The sequence below is a fragment of the Thunnus thynnus genome, chromosome 15, assembly GCF_963924715.1.
Source record: "Thunnus thynnus chromosome 15, fThuThy2.1, whole genome shotgun sequence".
Lineage (NCBI taxonomy): Eukaryota > Metazoa > Chordata > Actinopteri > Scombriformes > Scombridae > Thunnus > Thunnus thynnus.
In genome coordinates, this window is record NC_089531.1 from 3,438,738 (window position 1) to 3,463,114 (window position 24,377).

Sequence of the window (24,377 nt, forward strand, 5' to 3'; positions counted from 1 at the left end):
CATCACAACTAGTCTGGAGTTAAAATGGTCCAGTATGCAACTTACACAAGTGTGATGTGGAAACCTGAAGCCTCCAGTGCACAAACACTGAGGATGGACTTTATAGTGAAGGAGGAGACATCTGGTGTCCAACAGGAAAACTTTTAGAAAATAAACAACATTTGCATATTCATTGATTCTAGATGTTTAATGTAATTTTAAGATTCTTAATGAAGTAAACACATTAAACATATTGCTATTCCAAGCAGAGTGTTTTTATATATATCACATCATGTCTGGAGGGGATCTTTAATGTTTCCATTCATTTATGCTTTATCTTCTATATGTGCTGTGATGTTGTTTTGTCAGCTTTGTGTACGTCATCTTTTTGCCTGCAGATTAAATCTGACACATTTACATCATATTGATGTTAACTGATGTGTGTTGTCTCTGATAAATAATGAATGAAGTCAGTTTATTGGCTCAGAGGTAGAGCGGCTCCTCCAGTCCGCATGTCAAAGTGTCCTCGAGCAACATACTGAACCCCAAACTGCTCCTGAAGGCATGTGAAATTAAGTCTTTCACATGTGAACTGAGACATTTCACATATGATGTTGTGATTTCACATGTGAACTTAAAATTCACATTTGGAAATCACGTGTATCTTAAAATTCACATGTGAAAAAAAGACAACATGTTTTTAGCTTTCCATGTGAATGCAAACTTTATATGTGAAAAGGATAGTGTCACATTTAAAGTGAAACATTTCACATGTGAATCTAAGTTTCACATTTGAAAAATCACATGTGTATCTTAAAATTCACATGTGAAAAAGACATGTTTTCAGCTTTACATGTGATTGCAAACTTTACATTTGAAAAAGATAATGTCCTATGTGAAGTGAAACATTTCACATTTGGAATTCACATGTGTATCTAAAAATTCAGATGTGAAAAAAAAGTTTTTAGTTTTATATGTGGATGCAAACTTAACATGTGAAAGGGGTAAAGTCATGTGTGAAATGAAACATTCACATGTGATGTTGTGATTTCACATGTGATAAAAGACATGTTTTGAATGCAAACTTTTATATGTGAAAATCAACATTTCCTATGTGAACTGACACATAGCACAGATTGATTTCACATGTAAACTCAAGAGCTTTTCCTTCCATATAAACTGAGACATTTCACATGTGACATGATTTAGCATGTTATTAAAAACATGTTTCAAGTTTCAAAAGGAATTCAGATTTTTGGATTGAAAAGGTACTCTTTGTAAAATGTTCTCTTCCTGGACATTTTGCTACCACCACCTAAGTGTATTGAGTGTATTAATAAAAGTATTGAGCTCGCGCTTCCCGCCCATACACTCTGGGTTATCCATGCTGCCTTCGGGACTTCACGGAAATATTACAATTATCGAGTGTAATACATAAATGATCATAAACGTGAACAATAACGGTCTCAAAAAGACATATATATTACTTTATGGATTATACTAATATGTGAGATGTCGCATTTATAGGCTGTAAATAACGTATCCCATGTCCGTTTCTGATGTTCACTATGGAGCAATAGCATAGGTTTATTTTCGTAATACCGTTTATATATTCTGTAGTTTATTATTTGATCAATTACATGTCTGACCTATTTTTTTCATTACATTAATTCATTTCATTTAATCCGTATTAAGTTAGTAAAATCTGCACCAAAAAATGACTTTACGTAACACGTTTATTATCCACTGTAAGTAAACGTGAGACAAGCTTTTGATGAAGACGAATCTTGGATGGTGCACTTGAATGCATCGTCATTTTTGACCGTTTGAAGCAGATTAACGTCTCAGACGGAGACAGAGAAATGGATCGGGATACGGTGATTTAACGGGTCGACGACGACCAAATTAGTGTATTTAAAGAAAAATGTGTATCAAAGAAAAAAATGCTGAATGACCCTGGCATGGTAGGGCTGCTGGAGCTGCCGACAAGGAGAGGATGGCGAAAATACTAAGCAACGGTAAGTTACTGGCAGTGAGTGGTGAGTAACCGTTCACTTAAAACTAGTTTAACGCTAACGTTACTTTTGCACCATGCTAGCTAGCTAGTTAGATGCTAATAGTTGTAACGTTAAGTCGTATGCTTTTATAAGTACATAAATTAATTGTTTGTTTTTTGCCACGTGTAATTACTTGTTCAGTGAAATCATTCGTTGCATAGCTTTATCTGTGAATTTATCAGTGTAACGTTACATCGACGTTAACTTAACGTTACTCCGTGATTCGCACAACGTTATCATTAACGTACAGATACTAAGTACCGTTGAAGAACCTCAGGAGGAAAATCAAAAGGTATTTTTTTAACTTAACCTACCTGTTATCCAGCAGTAGAGTGATTTCTTCCACTTCAGTATACTCTCTCTCTCTTCTTTCTTTTGAGTATATAAATATAATAACATCTCAACTCAACCGGTCAAGGCAGATGGCGTCCACCTAGAGTCCGGTTCAAGCAAGGATTGAGGAGCAAATCCCAAAACCAACAATGAAGTGATCTACTAACAAGTATTGTGTGTGTATCAAAGCCTGATATATCTGATTCCTCCGTTGTTGTTCCAAAAACTATTAAAAACACGTCAGTGAGCCACACCGCTGCACTATGTGACATGTTCCTTCATCATGAAGAGTTTGGTCACGTTACTTTGTTTAGAAACGGCTCCAAACTCTTGATTATGAAGTGGTTCACTCACACTCAACACTCAGTGTTTGCTAAAAACTGCAGTGGAAAAGTATTAAAAGACGGACTAACACATTTTTATATTTTTTCATTATGTTCTTTTCATGGGATTTGTTGACAGTAAAAAATATAGATTAATCCTTTAAAGCCTAATTAGTTTTAACAAGTTCATCAGGACCCAAAATAAAACAGTGTACAAACATTGATTCGCCTGGTGAGAAGGGTCATTCAAGTGTTCAGTATTAAAAAGTGGTTGCAATATTTTCTTTTCTCTGTCCCCCACCAGGCATGAAGAGGAGTGACTACATGAATGCTGGAGGGAGTTACAGTTTTATGTTTTACAGTTTTAATTTAAGGATATTGTTTTACTACAATGCCATTATTTTGCATGTTCTATGGCAGTTTTCAAATAAATGCTCTATGCAATTTTAAATGTTTTTTGGGGGTGTTTTTTGCCTGAATGTCCACACGTTTTGAGAACATTAAATATCTGTATATGACTGAGGAGAGAGGAGAGTGTCAGTGTTCAAGGGATATAAAAACAATGTTGAAGCAGTATTAATGATTATCAGATTATGTCACTCCTTGTTATTCTTTCATTCTCTGAGTTTAGCAAATACAGTCCTTCAAAATCCTTTAGGAAGTATAATGTTGCCACTGAGTCAGTGACTCGGTTACATCTGGTTGTATCCTTGAAATGTTATACCTGTTGTTTACTTTATGTTATACCTATTGTTTACTTAATGTTATCGTTGTTAAGGGACTTAATGTTCTCAGTTGATTTGTGTTTTATGTTTATCCAGACTGTATCACATGTGATGAAGTCTGGATAAACATTCATAAATCCATTGTGACTGTTGCCACATGTGCCCTTGAATGCTTCACATGTGAAACGTCCAAAAACCACATGTGTCCCTGAATATTTCACATGTTAAATAAAACACATGAGTTATCACATGTGAAACAGCACTTCACATGTGATAACTCACACTCACAAGGATAAATACAGCCCATTAACCAATTATCAGCCTCCTCTCTGTGTTTTACTGTCTGAGTCACCTGGTTGGATTTGGAGGGAAACCTGCTTGGTTACTTTACAGTAACACACAGGTAGAGGGCGCTGTTCTTCCACATACAACTAAAACCTACAGAGTCCCCAAAGGCTAAAATGAAGGAAGGAGTCAATGAGTGATGATAAAAACTACTGTCTTCATGGTGTTTACTTTGACCAGCAGCCAAATCTCTTTCAAAAACTTTTGTGTGATGTTGTCTCTTATCATCCTTTATCATCTTTTATCTTTTGGTTCTCATGGTTTTAGTTTCTCCATTGCCCTCCTGTCTTTACCTTCCTCCTGTGGGCATCATTATGTTTCTGTTAACGATTTAATTTAAAAATGTGTTGATTATTTATATGTGTGCTTTTGTTGTGTGTTTTGTTCATTAGTGCTCTATAAATAAAGTTATTATTGTTGTTATTATTATTATTAATAACCTGAAATTAACTGTCATTCCATTGACTCAATTAATTAATTTCTAATAATTCAGTCTTCACCATGTTCAGCATTCGTAGCACTTTTAAAGAAGTGAGAGAGTGAACGTGTCGTTTATCTTCTTTCACGCAGCTTCACATCGCCATCAGCAAGACCAGCGCCAAAGTGGTGATCGACTGCAAGCTGGTGACGGAGAAAACCATCAACGCAGCGGGAAACATCACCACAGACGGACTGGAAGTTCTGGGCAGGATGGTCCGCTCCAGAGGGAACAAGGACAACTCAGCACCGGTGAGATCCTACACAACTACACATTCACACAGTCAGAACTCTGTGACACTGAAAAGAAGTAAAGAGTTGATAGAGAGGCCTGTTTAGATCGTTGAGAAACATGATAATCCTTCTAATGTTCATGTTTATTGATTGTTTACCTTCTTCTTTTGACCACCGGGTAACGTGGCTGTTAGATTACTATCACTCCACAAACAAACAAGAGTCAAATTAAAAACTGCACTCTGCTTGCCGCTGCATGACAGTAACTTAAATATAAAGACAAAAGCAATAAAAACTACTTTGACTGATCACCTATTGTGTGTCAAGCAGGTTTCAAGTCTCCGCAAGTTGACGTTCAAAGCATAAAACCTTTTCAGACGTCTTTATGTTCATCTGACAGCGTTCAGCTCAGACTTCAAAGTCTTTCAGAAACGTTTCAGGTCCGACCTCGTCTGATAGCTTTCGTGACTTTTGAATAAAAGCGACTTGGGCACTTTTTCAGACGTAAGATCCGACATGTTAAATTAAGTCAGATTAACATAAAGGGGTTCATGTATCAAAGGGGCTATAGTGAGATGAACAGGCACTAATGTCTGCCTGAGAGAAGGGTGATTAAAAGCTCCATCCTGGGTCACTTTCAGCATGTCGACCAAAAATATCTGCTGCACTGATCTCACACAGATAAAACAGACAGACCGTCTTCTTTCTAGACATTTTCTTTCTGATGAGTTTGATCACATTAATATTCTCTCAAAAAAAAAAAAAAGTAGCAACAGTAGCAAGTTAAATGAATTACAGTTCAATTTATAGTATTTGATCTTATGCCGGTTTCATCTGTGATTAAATAATTTCTTCAAAGCCGTTTTCCTTGAGCAGCTTTATGAATGCAAACAAATCAATTTCCAGCTCTTCTCCTTTAGAAACAGCAGAAGCAGACGTTGTGTCTGATTGTTTTGATCTCCCTTTGAAGACAAAACCCTTGACATTGACTCCACTCTGAAGCTCAAGAATTCCACTTACATGTCAGATAATCCCCACCGGTGTAATTTTCAATATTTCCTCCACCAGCCACACAGTCGCATTCGGTGCCCAAAACTGAGCCGCCACGTTGGTGGTTTTTTTAGAAAGGAAAAACAAACTGCAGATCTGAGGCTTGATACCCGCCTGAGGTCGTTACCCAGCTGTTAATCTTTTCTTTTTAATCTTCACCATTTATCACACGCACGTTAACAAGGCGCCGTCACAGTACAACAAGGTTCCTGAACCAGAGAAAAAAAGCAGAAAGGAGGAACAAGTTTAGCTCTCTCTTGAAGGATGAACAGTTTTTGTACATTGGCCTCCAGGAGCAGCTGAATTTCTTCTTTCTAGTTTGCGTCTTTGAATATTTCTGCGATGCAACGTGAAGCTTGGAATCTCCCACTGCGTCTTAAACCCGATGACTCACATGTTGGCCCTGACTAATACTCTAATTTAGTACCTCAGAATTCACCACGCCTAATTAGACAAACTGAAAAACACAGACCTGTGCAAAAAAGGTTCAAAGGAAAGCTGTAAACCCGAGGTAATCACTTTTTTGTATGAGAGAGGATTATGATTAAAAGCCTTATTTGCGAGGTGCTAAAATGCCTGGAGACATGCAGTGATTTGTAGCCGTTGCAGAGATTGTCAGTGATTTTAATCCTGCCGTGTGAAATAACAATACCACTTCAAATTCCTGGCGTATTTTGACTTAAACGTTCCCTGATGATTCCCATCACATTTGTTTTACACGTCCAACTTTAGATGCCATAATGGAGCCCACAGAGGAAGTGTCTGCATGCATGTAGAGTAATAACTTCATGTTTGTTTTAATCTAATAATTAAAAATTACAGATGTTGATATTGTGACAAGAAGGAGGTGAAGGGAGGGTTAATATTCAGTCAAATCTTTATATTCAACTAAAATGTTTTAGTTTATGCGCCTACAGACAGCAGATAGTTATAAATTATTTACAAGATTTAACAAGTAAATAATAATCTTATCATTAATAATGCATTTTATTTAAATTAAAAGGCACTCAAAGACACTTAACATAGATAAACGCAATGGCAAAGTTACACACATCAACAGCAAGAGAGCAGCAGGAAAGACACAAGAGAATAAAAGACAATCTCAGTGAAATATGCTGGACTGAAGAGACGTTTCTGCTTATAGAAATGCAAAAAAACTTATTTTGCACCACTTCATTAAATGATTGAACCATTTTTGTGCCTTGTGGAAACATATATATATAATATAAAACTTCTAGGTGATAAAGCTTCAGGATATCTGCAGGTCTTAAAAAGCCTTAAAAGGCATTGAATTAAGTTCCCTTAAGTTTTATTTGCAGAAGCTTTGATTATATGATTGTGCTGCAGGAAGCTGTTTAATCCTTTATAGTTTCAGAGTTTCAGTCAGCAGCATCAGACCTGCAGCAAACACTCACTATGCACAATCAAAAACTTAAATGAACTTAAAATTAATTGATTATTTTGTAATTTCTTAATCAATCCATCAATTTTCTGCTACTCATCTGAATCCAGCTCATGTTGATTGATACATTTTAATTAATTACTTTAAATTATTACCAGGAATTAGTATCATATACAGCTGGGAAGTACTGAAAAACAAAGTAATTGTTGCCCTTATTGACACTACTGCTTTTCCATCATTCTCTGACCTGTATGACCATTTTATATTCGACCTGGTGACGACGGCAGAAACTGGTTGTGTGTTTTTACATTACCTTAGTGTCATTTAAATGAGTTCTTCGTGTTTTCTTCTTCTTCAGTTTCAACTCCAGATCTTTGACATCGTCTGCAGCACTTCGTGGGCAAACAGAGACAAGTGCTGCGAACTTCCTGGTCTGGTGAGCTCACAGTTTGTCTTTGTCTCACTTTTTCTCCAGTTTCCTGTTGATAAACTGTCAGGACCGATGTGTCACACTCCCACTTTGCTTGCTTCATTTTTTTTTATCATTTTATCATGTCACGTCACCGCCGTCTCTTTATTTTTTTTGTCATCCTCACCGTGCTGTGATCATCCAGAGGAAAGAGGTAGACTGCCCGGCGCTGCCCAAAGCCTGCACCTGCACCCAGGATAGCAAAGGTCCCGCCGGCCCTGCTGGACCACCAGTGAGCCACACACATACACACACAAAAACACACACACACACACACACACACACACAAACACACACACATACACACTCTTATCAGTCACTGAGGATATCCTGTCTGATACGTTTTACCTCTCAACGTCCAAATACTCAAGTCTTAAATGTTTATTTTAAATGTGTTTTCATCTGGGTTTTATGCTCCCGGGCATCAAAAAGTTGTTGTTTCCTGCTGCAAGAGAACACAGTTGACAGGAGATCAGCTCACTTCACTCAGTTTTGGCTAAATTATAATAATAGTTTGACTATAAAGGTTTATAGTCTCATCTGTTGTTTCCCCAACTGCTGGAGAAGTAAAGTGAGTTAGCGTAACCTGCCCAGGCTCGCGTAAGGTGGACTGACCTTAAGGTGGACCAGCTGTTGTCATCTCAGCTGCTCTACCCCAAAGCAGAAACACACATAAACCACATATTCATGCATGCAGGCAAAAACTTCATGTATAGTTTTAGTCACTCAACTTCATTCCAGCACAGTTTTCATTTCACTTTTCAGTTTGCCAGATTAAAACTCATATTTCTCATCTCTCAGTTTGTCTGTCAGCTTTGTGGGGGCGGGGGTATGACTCGCCGTCGATCTGCGCAGACACTCACACGATATGGAGACGTTGTTGATTTAAATGTGTTGATCGCGAGCCTCAGAACACCTGCTGCTGTTTGTGTTTCAAACAGGGAGGCCCAGGAATCAGAGGAGCCAGAGGTGATCGTGGAGAGCCGGGCCCGGTGGTAAGTCGTGTTCCTGATACCACAAACAAATGTCTTACAGCTACACTCTGCACTTGTTGCTTTGTTTGTGGGTCAAACCTCAAACAGCTGCTGTGAAGTCTTTTAGTCTTTTTTTTTTAACCTTTATTGATTCAGGTAAGTTTCACTGTGAGCCGCTCTGATCACACTCACGTTCATGAACATGTTAAAGAGACTGAGAGTGTGAATATTTCAAAGACAAATATAGTACTGTTTTTAAACACCACTGTAATTCTGTACAGTGGTATTATATATATATATACTGGTGCACATGGCAGCCCGGCTGTAAGCAAACACACTCACACACACTCACATTCACACAGAAGCAAAACAAGGACAGTAATAGATTTTGTTATTAATATCATGTTTTAGGCATCTGCTTTATTACATTTTGTGCTGTGTAAGCCACGACTCAGCGTTAAGAACAAGCTCAGTAACACGATACATGTGTGTCAAGGTAAGTCAAGATGTGTCTTCATGATACACAACAAAACAGAGAACACAGTGTTTCATAAAAAGGTTACAGAAAACAAATGCTTGAATAATGTTGTAATGCTTTGTGATGTTTCACTGGTGTCTTATGATAAAGTTTTACGTTTTTAACGGTTGCAAACACAGTGTAAGGTAAAAAACCACACATTATTTCTAACATGAATGAAACACTAGAACACAATTCTTCACAAACAACATTAACACGATACAGTTAAAAAACAACAACAACTCAAAGACAAAATACGCAATAAAAGGAGAAAAAAATTAAGAATTTATGCTGATTTAGTTAACAAATTCATCCTTTCAATGTCAGCGGGAACTTTAGGGCCTTTCCATTGACGTTTGCAGGTCGCAGGCCGACCTGTTATGGCTAATCTCAATAAAGTAATAGGTAGGGCAACACATATTTTGATACATACTCCTCCATTTATCCACTTCATCCTGTAACACTTTGTAGTTTTTGCTTAGGATGTCATATCTGGTCCGTAGCTCGTCTCCCTCTTCAATCAGATTGGTGTTTCCGTTGTGTGACTGGGTGAGGCTGATATTGAGCTGCTCAGGTTCTGTCATCAAATTCTGTTTTTCCAACGTAGCTAAAATATCTAGTCAGAAACAAATCAAAAATCAGATTAACAACATAAATCTTTTTATCTACTTGCTTTGTTTTAAACTTGAATCTTTGAAACTAGAATTCCCCTGTTTTGGAGTCTATTTGGTGACCCTTGGGGGGCTCCGTAATAAACAAGACTGGGAAAGACCTCAGCTGATCACTGGGCAAAAGTGACATGACACTGATGATGAAATAATGTAAATTGGCATTAAACTCTACAAATCTGGCAGGTAAATCTAAATAACAAAACACAGAAGAGCTCATAGAGCCCTGTTTCAATCACACCAGTGCAACACTTTACTGGGGCACCAAAACACCACACAGACAGACAAAACAGATTTCAGAGTCAAGAAAATACCAAACTGTCAGAGCACAAAATAAAGACCAATATGTTATTATAGAATAAAAAGCAAATCCTCACAGCGTATGTAGGATCCAGCCACTATCAGAAGATACAAAGCTCCCAGAATCATTACAGCAGATCTGACACGGTTTCCTTTGACAGCTGGAAGATCATTTTGAGTGTGTGGTCCTACAGAGACAAAGTATATTAATGTATTTTCATGAAGCACATTTGAAGTTGTTTTTTGGAATTATGGATCATTTTATCCAGCTGTGACATTTTAACTAAAGTGGCAAAAAATTAAATCTCAACATGTCAAGTCTGTAAATGTTTGCTAATGTTACAGAGACTGATGATATTTTATCCTTAGTTATCCTTAAGTTAAATGGAATAAACATTCATCATTCAGGATTTAATCAGATACGCAAAAAACATCATCTTTGTGTAATATTTAGTTATTTCGTTCTTACCGACTTTACGGGACACAAGATCAATATGACTGCGTCCCAAAGTGTCTACATCCTCGTAGATCTCCACCTGACTTTCCTCTTTTTCTCCTCCGTTATTTTTCCCTCCTCTGCTGTATCTCACAGTCAAACTCAAATCTGGTGCCTGGGTGTGTGTAGACATGCTGAGAGGTGAAAGAACTTGAATTAACTGAATCTGCTCTTTGTTTGTTTGTTTGTTTCTCTGTGCGTCGGGGAGCATTGAGCATCAAGGAAGTAGCTGCAACACATCTGATACCATGTGAATAAAAAACCCCTTCTATTTCCTGTCACATTCTCGGTCCTAGACTGGGACAAAAATAGATGTCAAGCTGTTTTAACATGGAATAGTTAAATAAACGTATTGTAAAACAAGATGTAAAAATACAAATAAGGCCCAGCCCCTGCAAGAGAAAATCAGCAGCATTGACAAACCACACAGCAGCCCTCATACTCCATTACAGTCCCTACTCACTGATATGTTATTTTGGTTTATGAAGCAAAATGTCAAACAGCTGTTTATCTTTCGATATTATTAGTTCTGACGTCCATCACAAATAAAAGTCCATAAATCCACTAAGAAATCAGGGAGAAAGTGCTCCTTATGACTCCATAACTTGCCTGAGAATTATCACAGTTTTGTGCTAATATAATGAAGTAAACCAAATAATAAATGCAACCTGCAAAGTCATGTTATTGATTTATTTTATATTACTGTTGTATTGTATTTATTAGGACCATGTACATATACAGCACAATAACAAACAGTACAAAGCAAAAAACACATATTTTAGTTATTTATTTTCATATTGTTTATTTGTAAAGGAGCATAACATAAATGCAACCTCTGATGTATTATACTAGCTTGAAGCTAATTTTCATGCTCAAGTTAAATACAGTAAAATATTCACACCATCAGCCTGGAGAGACCTTTTTCAATGGATTGAAGCTCTAAATCCATTGACTTGGGATTCATTTTTATGTGAATGTAGGTATGTACAGCAGTGACATTTGACATTTATGCTCTAACTAGTTGACTGTCTGAACTAGCTCACATAGGCTTAGCTTAGAGATGAATGATTCTCAGTCATCTAGGTCATGATTACCCGAGGAGGGTTGAATTGTTGGCAAAAAGAATTCTGGTGGAAAGGTGGACGGGGGCAGAGTGGGCCGAGTGTCTACTCTTGATTCTGTTGGATCCGCATATTTCAGGCAAGTTGCACCGCTATACTTGGTCCTCAGTTTATCCAGTTCGTCCTGTAACAGGCTGTAGTTTTTGTTCAGGATGTCATATCTGGTCTGTAGCTCGTCTCTCTCTTCAGTCAGATTGGTGTGTCTGTTGTGTGACTGGGTGAGGCTGATACTGAGCTGCTCACGTTCTGTCATCAAATTCTGTTTTTCCAACGTGGCTAAAATATCTAGTCAGAAACAAATCAAAAAGCAGATTAACAACATAAATCTTTTTATCTACTTGCTTTGTTTTAAACTTGAATCTTTGAAACTAAAATTCCCCTGTTTTGGAGTCTATTTGGTGACCCCTGGGGGGCTCAGTAATAAACAAGACTGGGAAAGACCTCAGCTGATCACTGGCCAAAAGTGACATGACACTGATGAAATAATGTATATTGGCATTAATCTCTACAAATCAGGCAGGTAAATCTAAATAACAAAACACAGAAGAGCTCATAGAGCCCTGTTTCAATCACACCAGTGCAACACTTTACTGGGGCACCAAAACACCACACAGACAGACAAAACAGATTTCAGAGTCAAGAAAATACCAAACTGTCAGAGCACAAAATAAAGACCAATATGTTATTATAGAATAAAAAGCAAATCCTCACAGCGTATGAAGGATCCAGCCACTATCAGAAGATACAAAGCTCCCAGAATCATTACATCAGCTCTGACACGGCTTCTTTTGACAGCTGGAAGATCATTTTGAGTGTGTGGTCCTACAGAGACAAAGTATATTAATGTATTTTCATGAAGCACTTTTGAAATTGCGTCTTAGAATTATAAATCATTTTATCCAGCTGTGACATTTTAACTAAAGTGGCAGAAAATTAAATCTCAACATGTCAAGTCTGTAAATGTTTGCTAATGTTACAGAGACTGATGATATTTTATCCTTAGTTATCCTTAAGTTAAATGGAATAAACATTCATCATTCAGGATTTAATCAGTTACGCAAAAAACATCTTCTTTGTGTAATATTTAGTTATTTTGTTCTTACCGACTTTACGGGACGCAAGATCAATATGACTGCGTCCCAAAGTGTCTACATCCTCATAGATCTCCACCTGACTTTCCTCTTTTTCTCCTCCGTTATTTTTCCCTCCTGTGCTGTATCTCACAGTCAAACTCAAATCTGATGCCTGGGTGTGTGTAGACATGCTGAGAGGTGAAAGAACTTGAATTAACTGAATCTACTCTTTGTTTGTTTGTTTGTTTCTCTGTGCGTCGGGGAGCATTGAGCATCAAGGAAGTAGCTGCAACACATCTGATACCATGTGAATAAAAAACCCCTTCTATTTCCTGTCACATTCTCGGTCCTAGACTGGGACAAAAATAGATGTCAAGCTGTTTTAACATGGAATAGTTAAATAAACGTATTGTAAAACAAGATGTAAGAATACAAATAAGGCCCTGCCCCTGCAAGAGAAAATCAGCAGCATTGACAAACCACACAGCAGCCCTCATACTCCATTACAGTCCCTACTCACTGATATGTTATTTTGGTTTATGAAGCAAAATGTCAAACAGCTGTTTATCTTTCGATATTATTATTTCTGACGTCCATCACAAATAAAAGTCCATAAATCCACTTAGAAATCAGGGAAAAAGTGCTCCTTATGACTCCATAACTTGCCTGAGAATTATCACAGTTTTGTGTTAATATAATGAAGTAAACAAAATAATAAATGCAACCTGCAAACTCATGTTTTTGATTTATTTTGTATTACTATGATAATACTACAGAGTGAGTCGCTGCACCAGGGGTTACTGTGTCACTGATGCAAAAAGTGACAAAGAACTTCAACACTATGGAGAAAACTTGAATACATCTCGAAACTGCACACCTCTATCAACAAAGAGAGTAGGAAATTGTTTTTTCATAGATCCAGTTTTAATTATGATGTGTGACGGCTGCAAACACAATGTAATGTAAAAAAAAAAACCTAATGTGCAAATGCAAACAACTATAGAGCACCACACAATTTTTCCACCAGTTTATTTATATTTTAAACATATACCAACAGAAATGAAACACTAGAGCACAATTCTTCACAAACAACATTAACACAATACAGTTAAAAAAAAACAACAACAAAAAACAAAGACAAAATAAACATGAAAAAGAGATTTTAAAAAAACAACTTAAGAGCCTATAAGAAAAACAAGGACATTTTCCAATGTTTCATTTCTATCTGTGTCATATATTTCTAATCTTCTAGTTAAGATCATTTCATAGAACACTGATTTAGTTTAAAAATTCATCCATTCAATGAAAGTGGGAGCTTTAGGGCTTTTCCAATGCCTCAGGATGAGTCTCAATGTTGTGATTATACCCAGACTTAACACTTGAAACTGCCTTTCATTAATTTCTTGAAATTGTTTTATGGTTTAGGAGACACAGTTTGGGTGTCCTCAGAGTAGGAAAGCCCAGTCCCTCCTCCATGGTCTTTAAGATTTAGATGGACAGATAACAATTCAGTTACAAAGATTATATATAAGGGTCACTTTATTTTCATTACATTTCTTTAGATTCTCACATTTATCACTTCTTGCATTTAGTAGCATTTTATAACAAGTTGAAGCCTTTCTCTCAGCTCTTGACAACGTAAAAAGATCAAAAGTTATGTCACTATTCTGAAGTTCCAAGTTCTTTCTTACATTATGTAGACAATTAATTTATTAATATTTAATATATCTCCAAATGTCTTGATGTCAGAGCACCACACAATGAATCCACCAGGCTGAAGTTGTCATGGCAACATGTAAACCAGGTAAACAGCTGCACAACCTGCATCTGATTTAAAGTCAAACTGTGACCGAAATGTTCACAAATAAATGTATTTGCTACATATGTGCTGACTTTTCATATCAACACTCTTCTGGTCGTTTCTTATCTACAGCACTGGAGGTTCATGTTAATATCAGATGTGTGTTTTTCTCTAGAATATATCAGATATGAGCAGCAGCTTGTGAGTGTGAAGCAACTAAATAGACTCTTTATCCATTCTGTATCTCCCTCACGCTGTCCTCATGAGAAGCATCACTCTAACATTATTTCCTGTGTCATGAATGTAATAAAACTGCTCTGAAGCCAAGTTGAAGGATGTAACTGAGTGACCGAAATAAAACATCTTTGTCCCATTTTATGAAGCACGTTATACAGCAGAATTCTACAATCATAAATTGGTTGGTAAATATTAAATTGGTTGTTGTCTGAACTGGGTGATATCAACAGAATTAAAGCACAATAATGTGCCATTTTGGCACAAAATTTCCTGTATTAATATTAACAATGTTAAGGTTATGAATACATACAGTTTCAAGGTGGCTCACATCACTATGACCACAACTGTGTCAGCTGATTAATGGTTTTGACAATATCGATGCTGTATCACCCAGTTATGCTAACTCTCCATTCAGATACAGATACATCAGTTTGTTTCTGGCTAAACAAACATTATACTGAATTTACCATGACTGCAGGTAAACAGGGCAGAACTCTTAAGCTTGCATTAATAGTTATTTATTTTCATATTGTTTATTTGTAAAGGAGCATAACATAAATGTAACCTCTGATGTATTATACTAGCTTGAATTTTTAATTATTAATTTTTTAATTTTTAATTTTAATTAATTTTTATGTGAATGTAGAATATGTACATCAGTGACATTTGACATTTATGCTCTAACCTCGTCAGTCACCTACACAGAAGTGAAGAGTAAACCGTGTGAGAGTGATGTAGACTCAAGTTGACTGTGTGAACTAGTTCACATAGGCGTAGCTTCATTAGTGCAGAAGAGTTAAAATAACAAAATAACAGCTCAGTAGACAAAGTATAAGACAAGTATATAAAGTCTAAAGTTGCAATAGAAGATGTGAATGATTCTCAGTCATCCAGGTCATGATTATCTAAGGAGGATTGATTTGTGGAAAAAAGGAATTCTGGTGGAAAGATTAATGTGGGCAGAGTGGGTGCAATGACTACATGGGTTCCCTATGGCAGCGGGGATGCCACTTTCTGTGACAATCATAGAAAGGGTCATGTTGAGGTCTAGGGCTAGGCTTAGGGTTAGGGTTAGGTTTAGGTTTAGGTTTAGGTTTAGGTGTAGGGTTAGGTTTAGGTTTAGGGTTTGGCCTGGGTGTCATGCCAAAGCGCATCATATCTCGATACATAATCTTCAATTTACCTAGTTCGTCCTGTAACAGGCTGTAATTTTTGCTCAGGATGTCATATCTGGTCCGTAGCTCGTCTCTCTCTTTAGTCAGATTGGTGTTTCTGCAGTTTTTGCTCAGGATGTCATATCTGGTCTGTAGCTCGTCTCTCTCCTCAGTCAGATTGGTGTTTCTGTTGTGTGACTGGGTGAGGCTGATACTGAGCTGCTCCATTTCTGTCATCAAATTCTGTTTTTCCAACGTGGCTAAAATATCTAGTCAGAAACAAATCAAAAAGCAGATTAACAAAATAAATCTTTTTATCTACTTGCTTTGTTTTAAACTTGAATCTTTGAAACTAGAATTCCCCTGTTTTGGAGTCTATTTGGTGACCCCTGGGGGGCTCCGTAATAAACAAGACTGGGAAAGACCTCAGCTGATCACTGGGCAAAAGTGACATGACACTGATGAAATAATGTAAATTGGCATTAAGCTCTACAAATCAGGCAGGTAAATCTAAAAAAAACAAAACACAGAAGAGCTCATAGAGCCCTGTTTCAATCACACCAGTGCAACACTTTACTGGGGCACCAAAACACCACACAGACAGACAAAACAGATTTCAGAGTCAAGAAAATACCAAACTGTCAGAGCACAAAATAAAGACCAATATGTATTATAGAATAAAAAGCAAATCCTCACAGCGTATGTAGGATCCAGCCACTATCAGAAGATACAAAGCTCCCAGAATCATTACAGCAGATCTGACACGGTTTCCTTTGACAGCTGGAAGATCATTTTGAGTGTGTGGTCCTACAGAGACAAAGTATATTAATGTATTTTCATGAAGCACATTTGAAGTTGTTTTCTGGAATTATGGATCATTTTATCCAGCTGTGACATTTTAACTAAAGTGGCAGAAAATTAAATCTCAACATGTCAAGTCTGTAAATGTTTGCTAATGTTACAGAGACTGATGATATTTTATCCTTAGTTATCCTTAAGTTAAATGGAATAAACATTCATCATTCAGGATTTAATCAGTTACGTAAAAAACATCATCTTTGTGTAATATTTAGTTATTTCGTTCTTACCGACTTTACGGGACACAAGATCAATATGACTGCGTCCCAAAGTGTCTACATCCTCGTAGATCTCCACCTGACTTTCCTTTTTTTCTCCTCCGTTATTTTTCCCTCCTCTGCTGTATCTCACAGTCAAACTCAAATCTGGTGCCTGGGTGTGTGTAGACATGCTGAGAGGTGAAAGAACTTGAATTAACTGAATCTTCTCTTTGTTTGTTTGTTTCTCTGTGCGTCAGGCAGCTTTTAAAGATGGAGCATCAAGGAAGTAGCTGCATGACAAACCACAAATACAGATATACATGCAACACATTTGTTACCGTGTGAAAAAACAACAACCTTCTGTCTCATGTCACAGTCTGGGTCTTAGACTGATACAAAAACAGAAGACAAGCTGTTTTAACATGGAATACTTCAAAAAATGTAGAACACATTAGTAAAAATAAAACAAATAAGGCCAGCTGTTTGTCTTAGAAATCAGGGGAAAAGACGTTCCTTATGACTCCATAACTTGCCTGAGAATCATCACAGTTTCTGTTAATACAATGAAGTAAACAACATAATAAATGCAACCTGCAAACTCATGTTTTTGATTTATTTTGTATTACTATGATAATACTACAGAGTGAGTTGCTGCACCAGGGGTTACTGTGTCAATGACACAAAAAGTGACAAAGAACTTCAACACTATGGAGAAAACTTGAATGCATCTCGAAACTGCACACCTCTGTCAACAAAGAGAGTAGGAAATTGTTTTTTCATAGATCCAGTTATAATAATAATGTGTGACGGCTGCAAACACAATGTAATGTAAAAAAAAACAACCTAATGTGCAAATGCAAACAACTTCAGAGCACCACACAATTTTTCCACCAGTTTATTTATATTTTAAACATATACCAACAGAAATGAAACACTAGAGCACAATTCTTCACAAACAACATTAACACAATACAGTTAAAAAAAACAACAACAAAAAACAAAGACAAAATAAACATGAAAAGTAGATAAAAAAAAACTTAAGAGTCTATAAGAAAAACAAGGACATTTTCCAATGTTTAATTTCTGTCTGTGTCATATATTTCTAATCTTCTGGTTAACATCATTTCATAGAACATTGATTTAGTTTAAAAATTCACCCATTCAATGAAAGTGGGAGCTTTAGGGCTTTTCCAATGCCTCAGGATGAGTCTCAATGTTGTGATTAACACTTGAAACTGCCTTTATTCATTTCTTGAAATTGTTTTATGGTTTAGGAGACACAGTTTGGGTGTCCTCAGAGTAGGAAAGCCCAGTCCCTCTTCCATGGTCTTTAAGATTTAGATGGACAGATAACAATTCAGTTACAAAGATTATGTATTAGGGTCACTTTATTTCATTACATTTCTTTAGATTCTCACATTTATCACTTCTTGCATTTAGTAGCATTTTATAACAAGTTGAAGCCTTTCTCTCAGCTCTTGACAACGTAAAAAGATCAAAAGTTATGTCACTATTCTGAAGTTCCAAGTTCTTTCTTACATTATGTAGACAATTAATTTATTAATATTTAATATATCTCCAAATGTCTTGATGTCAGAGCACCACACAATGAATCCACCCGGCTGAAGTTGTTATGGCAACATGTAAACCAGGTAAACAGCTGCACAACCTGCATCTGATATAAAGTCAAACTGTGACCGAAATGTTCACAAATAAATGTATTTGCTACATATGTGCTGACTTTTCATATCAACACTCTTCTGGTCGTTTCTTATCTACAGCACTGGAGGTTCATGTTAATATCAGATGTGTGTTTTTCTCTAGAATATATCAGATATGAGCAGCAGCTTGTGAGTGTGAAGCAACTAAATAGACTCTTTATCCATTCTGTATCTCCCTCACGCTGTCCTCATGAGAAGCATCACTCTAACATTATTTCCTGTGTCATGAATGTAATAAAACTGCTCTGAAGCCAAGTTGAAGGATGTAACTGAGTGACAGAAATAAAACAGCTTTGTCCCATTTTATGAAGCACATTATACAGCAGAATTCTACAATCATAAATTGGTTGGTAAATATTAAATTGGTTGTTGCCAGAACTGGGCAATATCAACAGAATTAAAGCACAATAATGTGCCATTTTGGCACAAAATTTCCTGTATTAATATTAACAATGTTAAGGTTATGAATACATACAGTTTCAAGGTGGCTCACATCACTATGACCACAACTGTGTCAGCTGATTAATGGTTTTGATAATATCGATGCTGTATCACCCAGTTATGCTAACTCTCCATTCAGATACAGATACATCAGTTTGTTTCTGGCTAAACAAACATTATACTGAATTTACCATGACTGCAGGTAAACAGGGGAGAACTCTTAAGCTTGCATTAATAGTTACTTATTTTCATATTGTTTATTTGTAAAGGAGCATAACATAAATGTAACCTCTGATGTATTATACTAGCTTGAAGCTAATTTTCATGCTCATGTTAAATACAGTAAAATATGCACACCATCAGCCTGGAGAGACCTTTTTCAATGGATTGAAGATATAACTTAGAAATCCATTGACTTGGGATTCATTTTTATGTGAATGTAGAATATGTACATCAGTGACATATGACATTTATGCTCTAACCTCGTCAGTCACCTACACAGAAGTGAAGAGTAAACCATGTGAGAGTGATGTAGACTCAAGTTGACTGTGTGAACTAGTTCACATAGGCGTAGCTTCATTAGTGCAGAAGAGTTAAAATAACAAAATAACAGCTCAGTAGCCAAAGTATAAGACAAGTATATAAAGTCTAAAGTTGCAATAGAAGATGTGAATGATTCTCAGTCATCCAGGTCATGATTATCTAAGTAGGGTTGAATCGTTGGCAAAAGGAATTCTGGTGGAAAGATTAATGTGGGCAGAGTGGGTGCAATGACTACATGGGTTCCCTATGGCAGCGGGGATGCCACTTTCTGTGACAATCATAGAAAGGGTCATGTTGAGGTCTAGGGCTAGGCTTAGGGTTAGGTTTAGGTTTAGGTTTAGGTTTGGTGTGGGCGCAATGACTACATGGGTACCCATGATGTGCAATGGTATGGCAGTGTTTCCCTTATATTCATTTGGCAGCGGCGCACCGCCGCTAAAATTTCAGGCGATCATTAATACCAACGGGCTACTAATGATTGTCACTCACCCACTGTGCGAGCACAATAACACTCTATGTTATTGTGGATTTTCTTTAGTCATCCTCCCTCTCTTCGTTCTTCAAAGGACATCTACATGAAAGGTACAAGAGTAGGGTTGCTCCGTTAAGGAATAAGACAGTGCGTGTGTGTGTAAGTGTGTGTAAATGTGCGTGTGTAGTTGCACAAGCACAGAGAGCGAGCGGCAGAAACATGACGTGAACGCGAGCGGAGCAGAGGAAAAGTTTAGCAGTAAGTTGTCAATCTGGCAGTAAATGTACAAAACAGGCTGTGTGTCAGTTACTAAATGCTGCAGCTCCTCAAGGCAAAGAAAATACTCATCTATCGAAGAGGATTAGCCCTGAAGTTAGCAACAACACGTTAACTTGACCAGGCTCACTTAAAGTGGACCGACTTCTAAGGTGGACCAGCAATTATCATTTTAGTGTCAATCTCAGGCGCTCTTTAACAGAGAACGGAGAAATGTCTGATGAGTCTCTGTCTTGAGTTTTTCAAATGCCCCCACATATGACCCCCCCCCCCCCGCCACTCCAAAGCAGTCAACCCATGGAAATCACTGGGTATGGCCTAACAGAGAACTTAAATGTATCCAGTTCATCCTGTAACACTTTGTAGTTTTTGCTCAGGATGTCATATCTGGTCTGTAGCTCGTCTTTCTCTTCAGTCAGATTGGTGTGTCTGTTGTGCGACTGGATGAGGCTGATATTGAGCTGCTCACGTTCTGTCATCAAATTCTGTTTTTCCAACGTGGCTAAAATATCTAGTCAGAAACAAATCAAAAAGCAGATTAACAACATAAATCTTTTTATTTACTTGCTTTATTTTAAACTTGAATCTTTGAAACTGGAATTCCCCTGTTTTGGAGTCTATTTGGTGACCCCTGGGGGGCTCAGTAATAAACAAGACTGGGAAAGACCTCAGCTGATCACTGGGCAAAAGTGACATGACACTGATGAAATAATGTAAATTGGCATTAAGCTCTACAAATCAGGCAGGTAAATCTAAAAAAACAAAACACAGAAGAGCTCATAGAGCCCTGTTTTAATCACACCAGTGCAACACAGATAGATAACTATGAAGACATCCATGCCAGTGCTCTGGATGAGAAGTTAAATTTACTATTATAATACGACAGAGTGAGTCGCTTCACCAGGGGTTACTGTGTCACTGATGCATATAATGACTAATAACTTCAACACTAAATTTTCATTTAACCTGTTGTAACGGGTATAGGATGGACCCAATAGCAGCACAAATGACACTGGTATAAACTTAGTAGTCTTTATTTCACACAATGCCAAGGCAATATAAGCACGGTCGGAGAAACACAGTTCTAAGGAGTATGACTCCACTGGAAATTGAACCCCGATCTTCCACTCCCACAGCAGACAAAGACCAGGGAACAGGCAGGCAGAACTCAGAGTCAGGGACAGAAGGCTGGTGGGTTTACCGGGGCAGAGACGAGGAGCGATGGTCGAAGACAAGCTGATCAGAAACCAGGAAGGCAGTCCAGTGAAGAAAGCAAGACGACTTAGCATAGTAGTGTAGACAATCTGACAAGGAGGGAGTGGGCTGAGGCAGCTTATATACAGGCTTGATTGCAGATGATGAGCAGGTGGGAGCGCCAGGTGAAGGTGGTTGAACTAATGAGGGGTGTGGCAGAGCAGAGAGTGAGACTGAATGATTGGATAATTCCCACAGCAACAGGTGAGGGGGAGAGCAGACTCTGACACCTGTAACATATCTCCACATCTACTAAATGGATTTGCACCAAATTTTGCAGAGACATGGTTGTGTTATTTATTTATAAGTGCAGCTTTTTTTATTGGAGTCTTTTTTTACACATAGGGCAGCTTCTTTGGTGCCCTGCTTTTTAACATTTTTTATTATATACAGTATATACAGTACTTTTGATGGCATTATGCTTAAAAAAAATTGTAAGTTTCTCACATTCCGGTTCCCATCCTGTTGATTTATATTTGTACTCTGCTTTTAGACTGATCCAGAAAGACTCTAGTATGAAGGTAAATATGTTGCAAAATAAGAACTTTTAGAACAAAAATATGCACTTCTGTGTTTAAATTTTCACTTGCATTAAATATTGTCACACATGTGAGCCTAATTTGAAAAAAAACAAAACACGAGAGCTTGTAGAAAAAATGTGAACTTGTATGTTGGAATTTTCACTCAGAAAATTAGATTAATGTTTACATCAATAAATAAGTAATAAACATAATAACAATAAGTTTATTAGCAGACTTCCCAGAATGCATTGTTTGTGGGTTAAAACTCTCCAGAGCCTTCTTTACTTTAATCTCAAGCCTTGGTGGTTCTTGTGATGGTGAAGAAAATGATATGATGAAGGGTTTGTATCCACCTCAGTCCCTGCCCCCGTATGTATAATTTAACTAATTATAAAGTTATTCAGAGCAGCCTCACAAGTTGTCTCTATACTAACTCTGGTACAAATATTGCGTCAAAAGTAACAGAGAAAACTTAAGACCTTCATGTCATGAAGAAAAACTGACCATTTAAACTGAGAATGTAACTGCAAAACAAAGTTGTTGATTAAACTCAATATCTTAAGCTTAATGAAGTTCTCCCAAAATGAGTGAACTTAACACTGTTGGTTTAAATATTACATTACTGGTTTTGCTGCAGAGTAGTTGCTCAGGTGTGCCTATTTGATCTTACAACACATGGACAGGAAGATGATTCCAGATGTCATCAGAAGACACAACACTCCTCCACACAATGAAGCACCTCTGAAAGGCCGTCTTTGGGCTGGAGGATGCTTTGGTGAGAGTGGTCCTACGGAGGCAAAGCACACAGAGGGCAATTTCAGTAAAAGAAAATAACATGGATCTTTTTATAATTCCCCTCTGTTGTGATGGCATTTTACTCAGTAGCTTCACTGCTTTTGTTTGTGGTTGGCTGACATCTGTACACAGCTGGAAAATATTCTTAGCATTAATAACGATGTTTCAGTCATCAGACCTTCATCAGGAAATGTTCAAAACATTGTAAATAAACTCACTTGATGATTATTTACTCACATAACAATGATATTGAATATTATGTTTATGATATGTCCCAGTGGCAGCATGTCTAAAGAGAAAAGGTGGGGGCCAAGTATGGAGCCTTGGGGAACACCACAGGTCAGAGGGTCTGCTAAAGAGGAGGCATCACCAACCGCTAACCAACAAGTTCTGTTTGAAGGTTTGAATCAGTCTCGGGTGGTATCCCTGATACAACCCACTTTTTAAGGCAAATGCTGAGCTAAAGTTGAGAAAAATTCAAATCAGTCTGCGTCAGCTGAAAGAAAGATATTGTTTATTACTTTGATGAAAGCAGTTTCAGCACTATGACGTGAACAGAAACTTGAAACTTATCAAAGATGTTGCAATTATTCATAAAATAAACCAACTTTAAATAAACAACTTTCTCTAAAACTTTGGATAAAAATAGAGATGGGTTTACATTCTTTAAAATCCAGAGGGTAAAGTCTTGGTTTCTTGAGAAGTGGGTTCATTACTGCGTGTTTAAGACATGAGGGAACACAGCCAGTAGACAGAGAACTATTTACAGTGGATAAAATAACACAGCTCCAAACCACAAGGTTTCATGTTTCAGGTATAAAGAAACAAACACAGATGTAGATCAGCTGCAGTTACTCAGGATTAGTGCTCAAGGTTGCTCAAATTGGAAAACTGAGTGAAACAAACTGAGCTGAGAGCAAACTTAGAGCTCAGACAAAAAGATAAGCAGATGTTAACAGACTGGAATTCTCAGTAATGAGAGACGCCCACACAAACACACGCACATTTTTTTGAATAATATTGACTTTCATAATTTCTCTCTTACCTCCTTCCTGTGACTGATGATCAGTGTGACCATCTTCAGTTACGTCTGCACTCTCGTAGATTTCCACTTCTCTCTCGTCCCAATCTGCTCTGTCTTCCTGAACGCTTCTGTTATATTTCACCTTTTTTGATAAATCTGGTTTGGCATATATATCTGAGGACATTTTGAGAGTTTTGAGACTTTTTAAGTTTCTGCTATAAAACTTAAATGTAAGCAGTACAAACATGATGAACTGTTGGGATGCTGCCTTCAGTGTTTCCTGACCAGACTCTTGTCTGGTTTCAGTGGAAAACTTTGAGGAAGTAGCAGCAGGAAAAGAAACACTGATAGATGCAGATCCTTTTATTCGTTTTACTCATTTGAATGAAAACTTAACTTGTAACAGTTTGGTGGTTTTCTGAATAAACTATGAATTCATGGGAATAAAGCTGGAGAAAAAATGTTTTTCTTTGTTTAAAAGGTGCAAGAATTTGGAGATGCAAGGTTGTCAGTCAACCACAATGATTTGCATGTGTT

At 37.2% G+C, this 24,377-nt stretch overlaps 3 protein-coding genes and 2 long non-coding RNA genes across 10 annotated transcripts in view; 2 read left to right on the plus strand and 3 right to left on the minus strand.

Annotated features, from left to right (window-relative positions):
* Positions 1 to 24,377, plus strand: part of LOC137198211 (collagen alpha-1(XIV) chain-like) — a 222,721-nt gene that overhangs the window by 155,943 nt on the left and 42,401 nt on the right. For all 6 annotated transcript variants that reach the window (XM_067611887.1, XM_067611892.1, XM_067611891.1 and 3 more), the window contains 4 exons: positions 4,333 to 4,491; positions 7,284 to 7,361; positions 7,540 to 7,626; positions 8,336 to 8,389. In XM_067611887.1, coding sequence (XP_067467988.1) covers positions 4,333 to 4,491; positions 7,284 to 7,361; positions 7,540 to 7,626; positions 8,336 to 8,389 — 378 coding nt within the window. The remainder of the gene's footprint in view (positions 1 to 4,332; positions 4,492 to 7,283; positions 7,362 to 7,539; positions 7,627 to 8,335; positions 8,390 to 24,377) is intronic.
* On the plus strand, positions 2,004 to 3,143 carry LOC137198215 (uncharacterized). The gene is made up of 2 exons (XR_010931608.1): positions 2,004 to 2,545; positions 2,997 to 3,143. It is a non-coding gene; the product is annotated as an uncharacterized lncRNA (long non-coding RNA).
* On the minus strand, positions 8,400 to 10,689 carry LOC137198216 (uncharacterized). The gene is made up of 3 exons (XR_010931609.1): positions 10,323 to 10,689; positions 9,931 to 10,041; positions 8,400 to 9,501 (listed from the first exon to the last, which is right to left on the minus strand). It is a non-coding gene; the product is annotated as an uncharacterized lncRNA (long non-coding RNA).
* LOC137198214 (uncharacterized) lies at positions 11,135 to 12,781 on the minus strand. The gene is made up of 3 exons (XM_067611898.1): positions 12,574 to 12,781; positions 12,182 to 12,292; positions 11,135 to 11,755 (listed from the first exon to the last, which is right to left on the minus strand). Exons 1-3 carry the CDS (start codon positions 12,731 to 12,733, stop codon positions 11,421 to 11,423), a joined length of 606 nt encoding a protein of 201 aa, XP_067467999.1. The 5' UTR covers positions 12,734 to 12,781; the 3' UTR covers positions 11,135 to 11,420.
* Positions 15,559 to 17,878, minus strand: LOC137198489 (uncharacterized). Its single transcript, XM_067612369.1, has 3 exons — positions 16,824 to 17,878; positions 16,432 to 16,542; positions 15,559 to 16,004 (listed from the first exon to the last, which is right to left on the minus strand). Exons 1-3 carry the CDS (start codon positions 16,981 to 16,983, stop codon positions 15,559 to 15,561), a joined length of 717 nt encoding a protein of 238 aa, XP_067468470.1. The 5' UTR covers positions 16,984 to 17,878.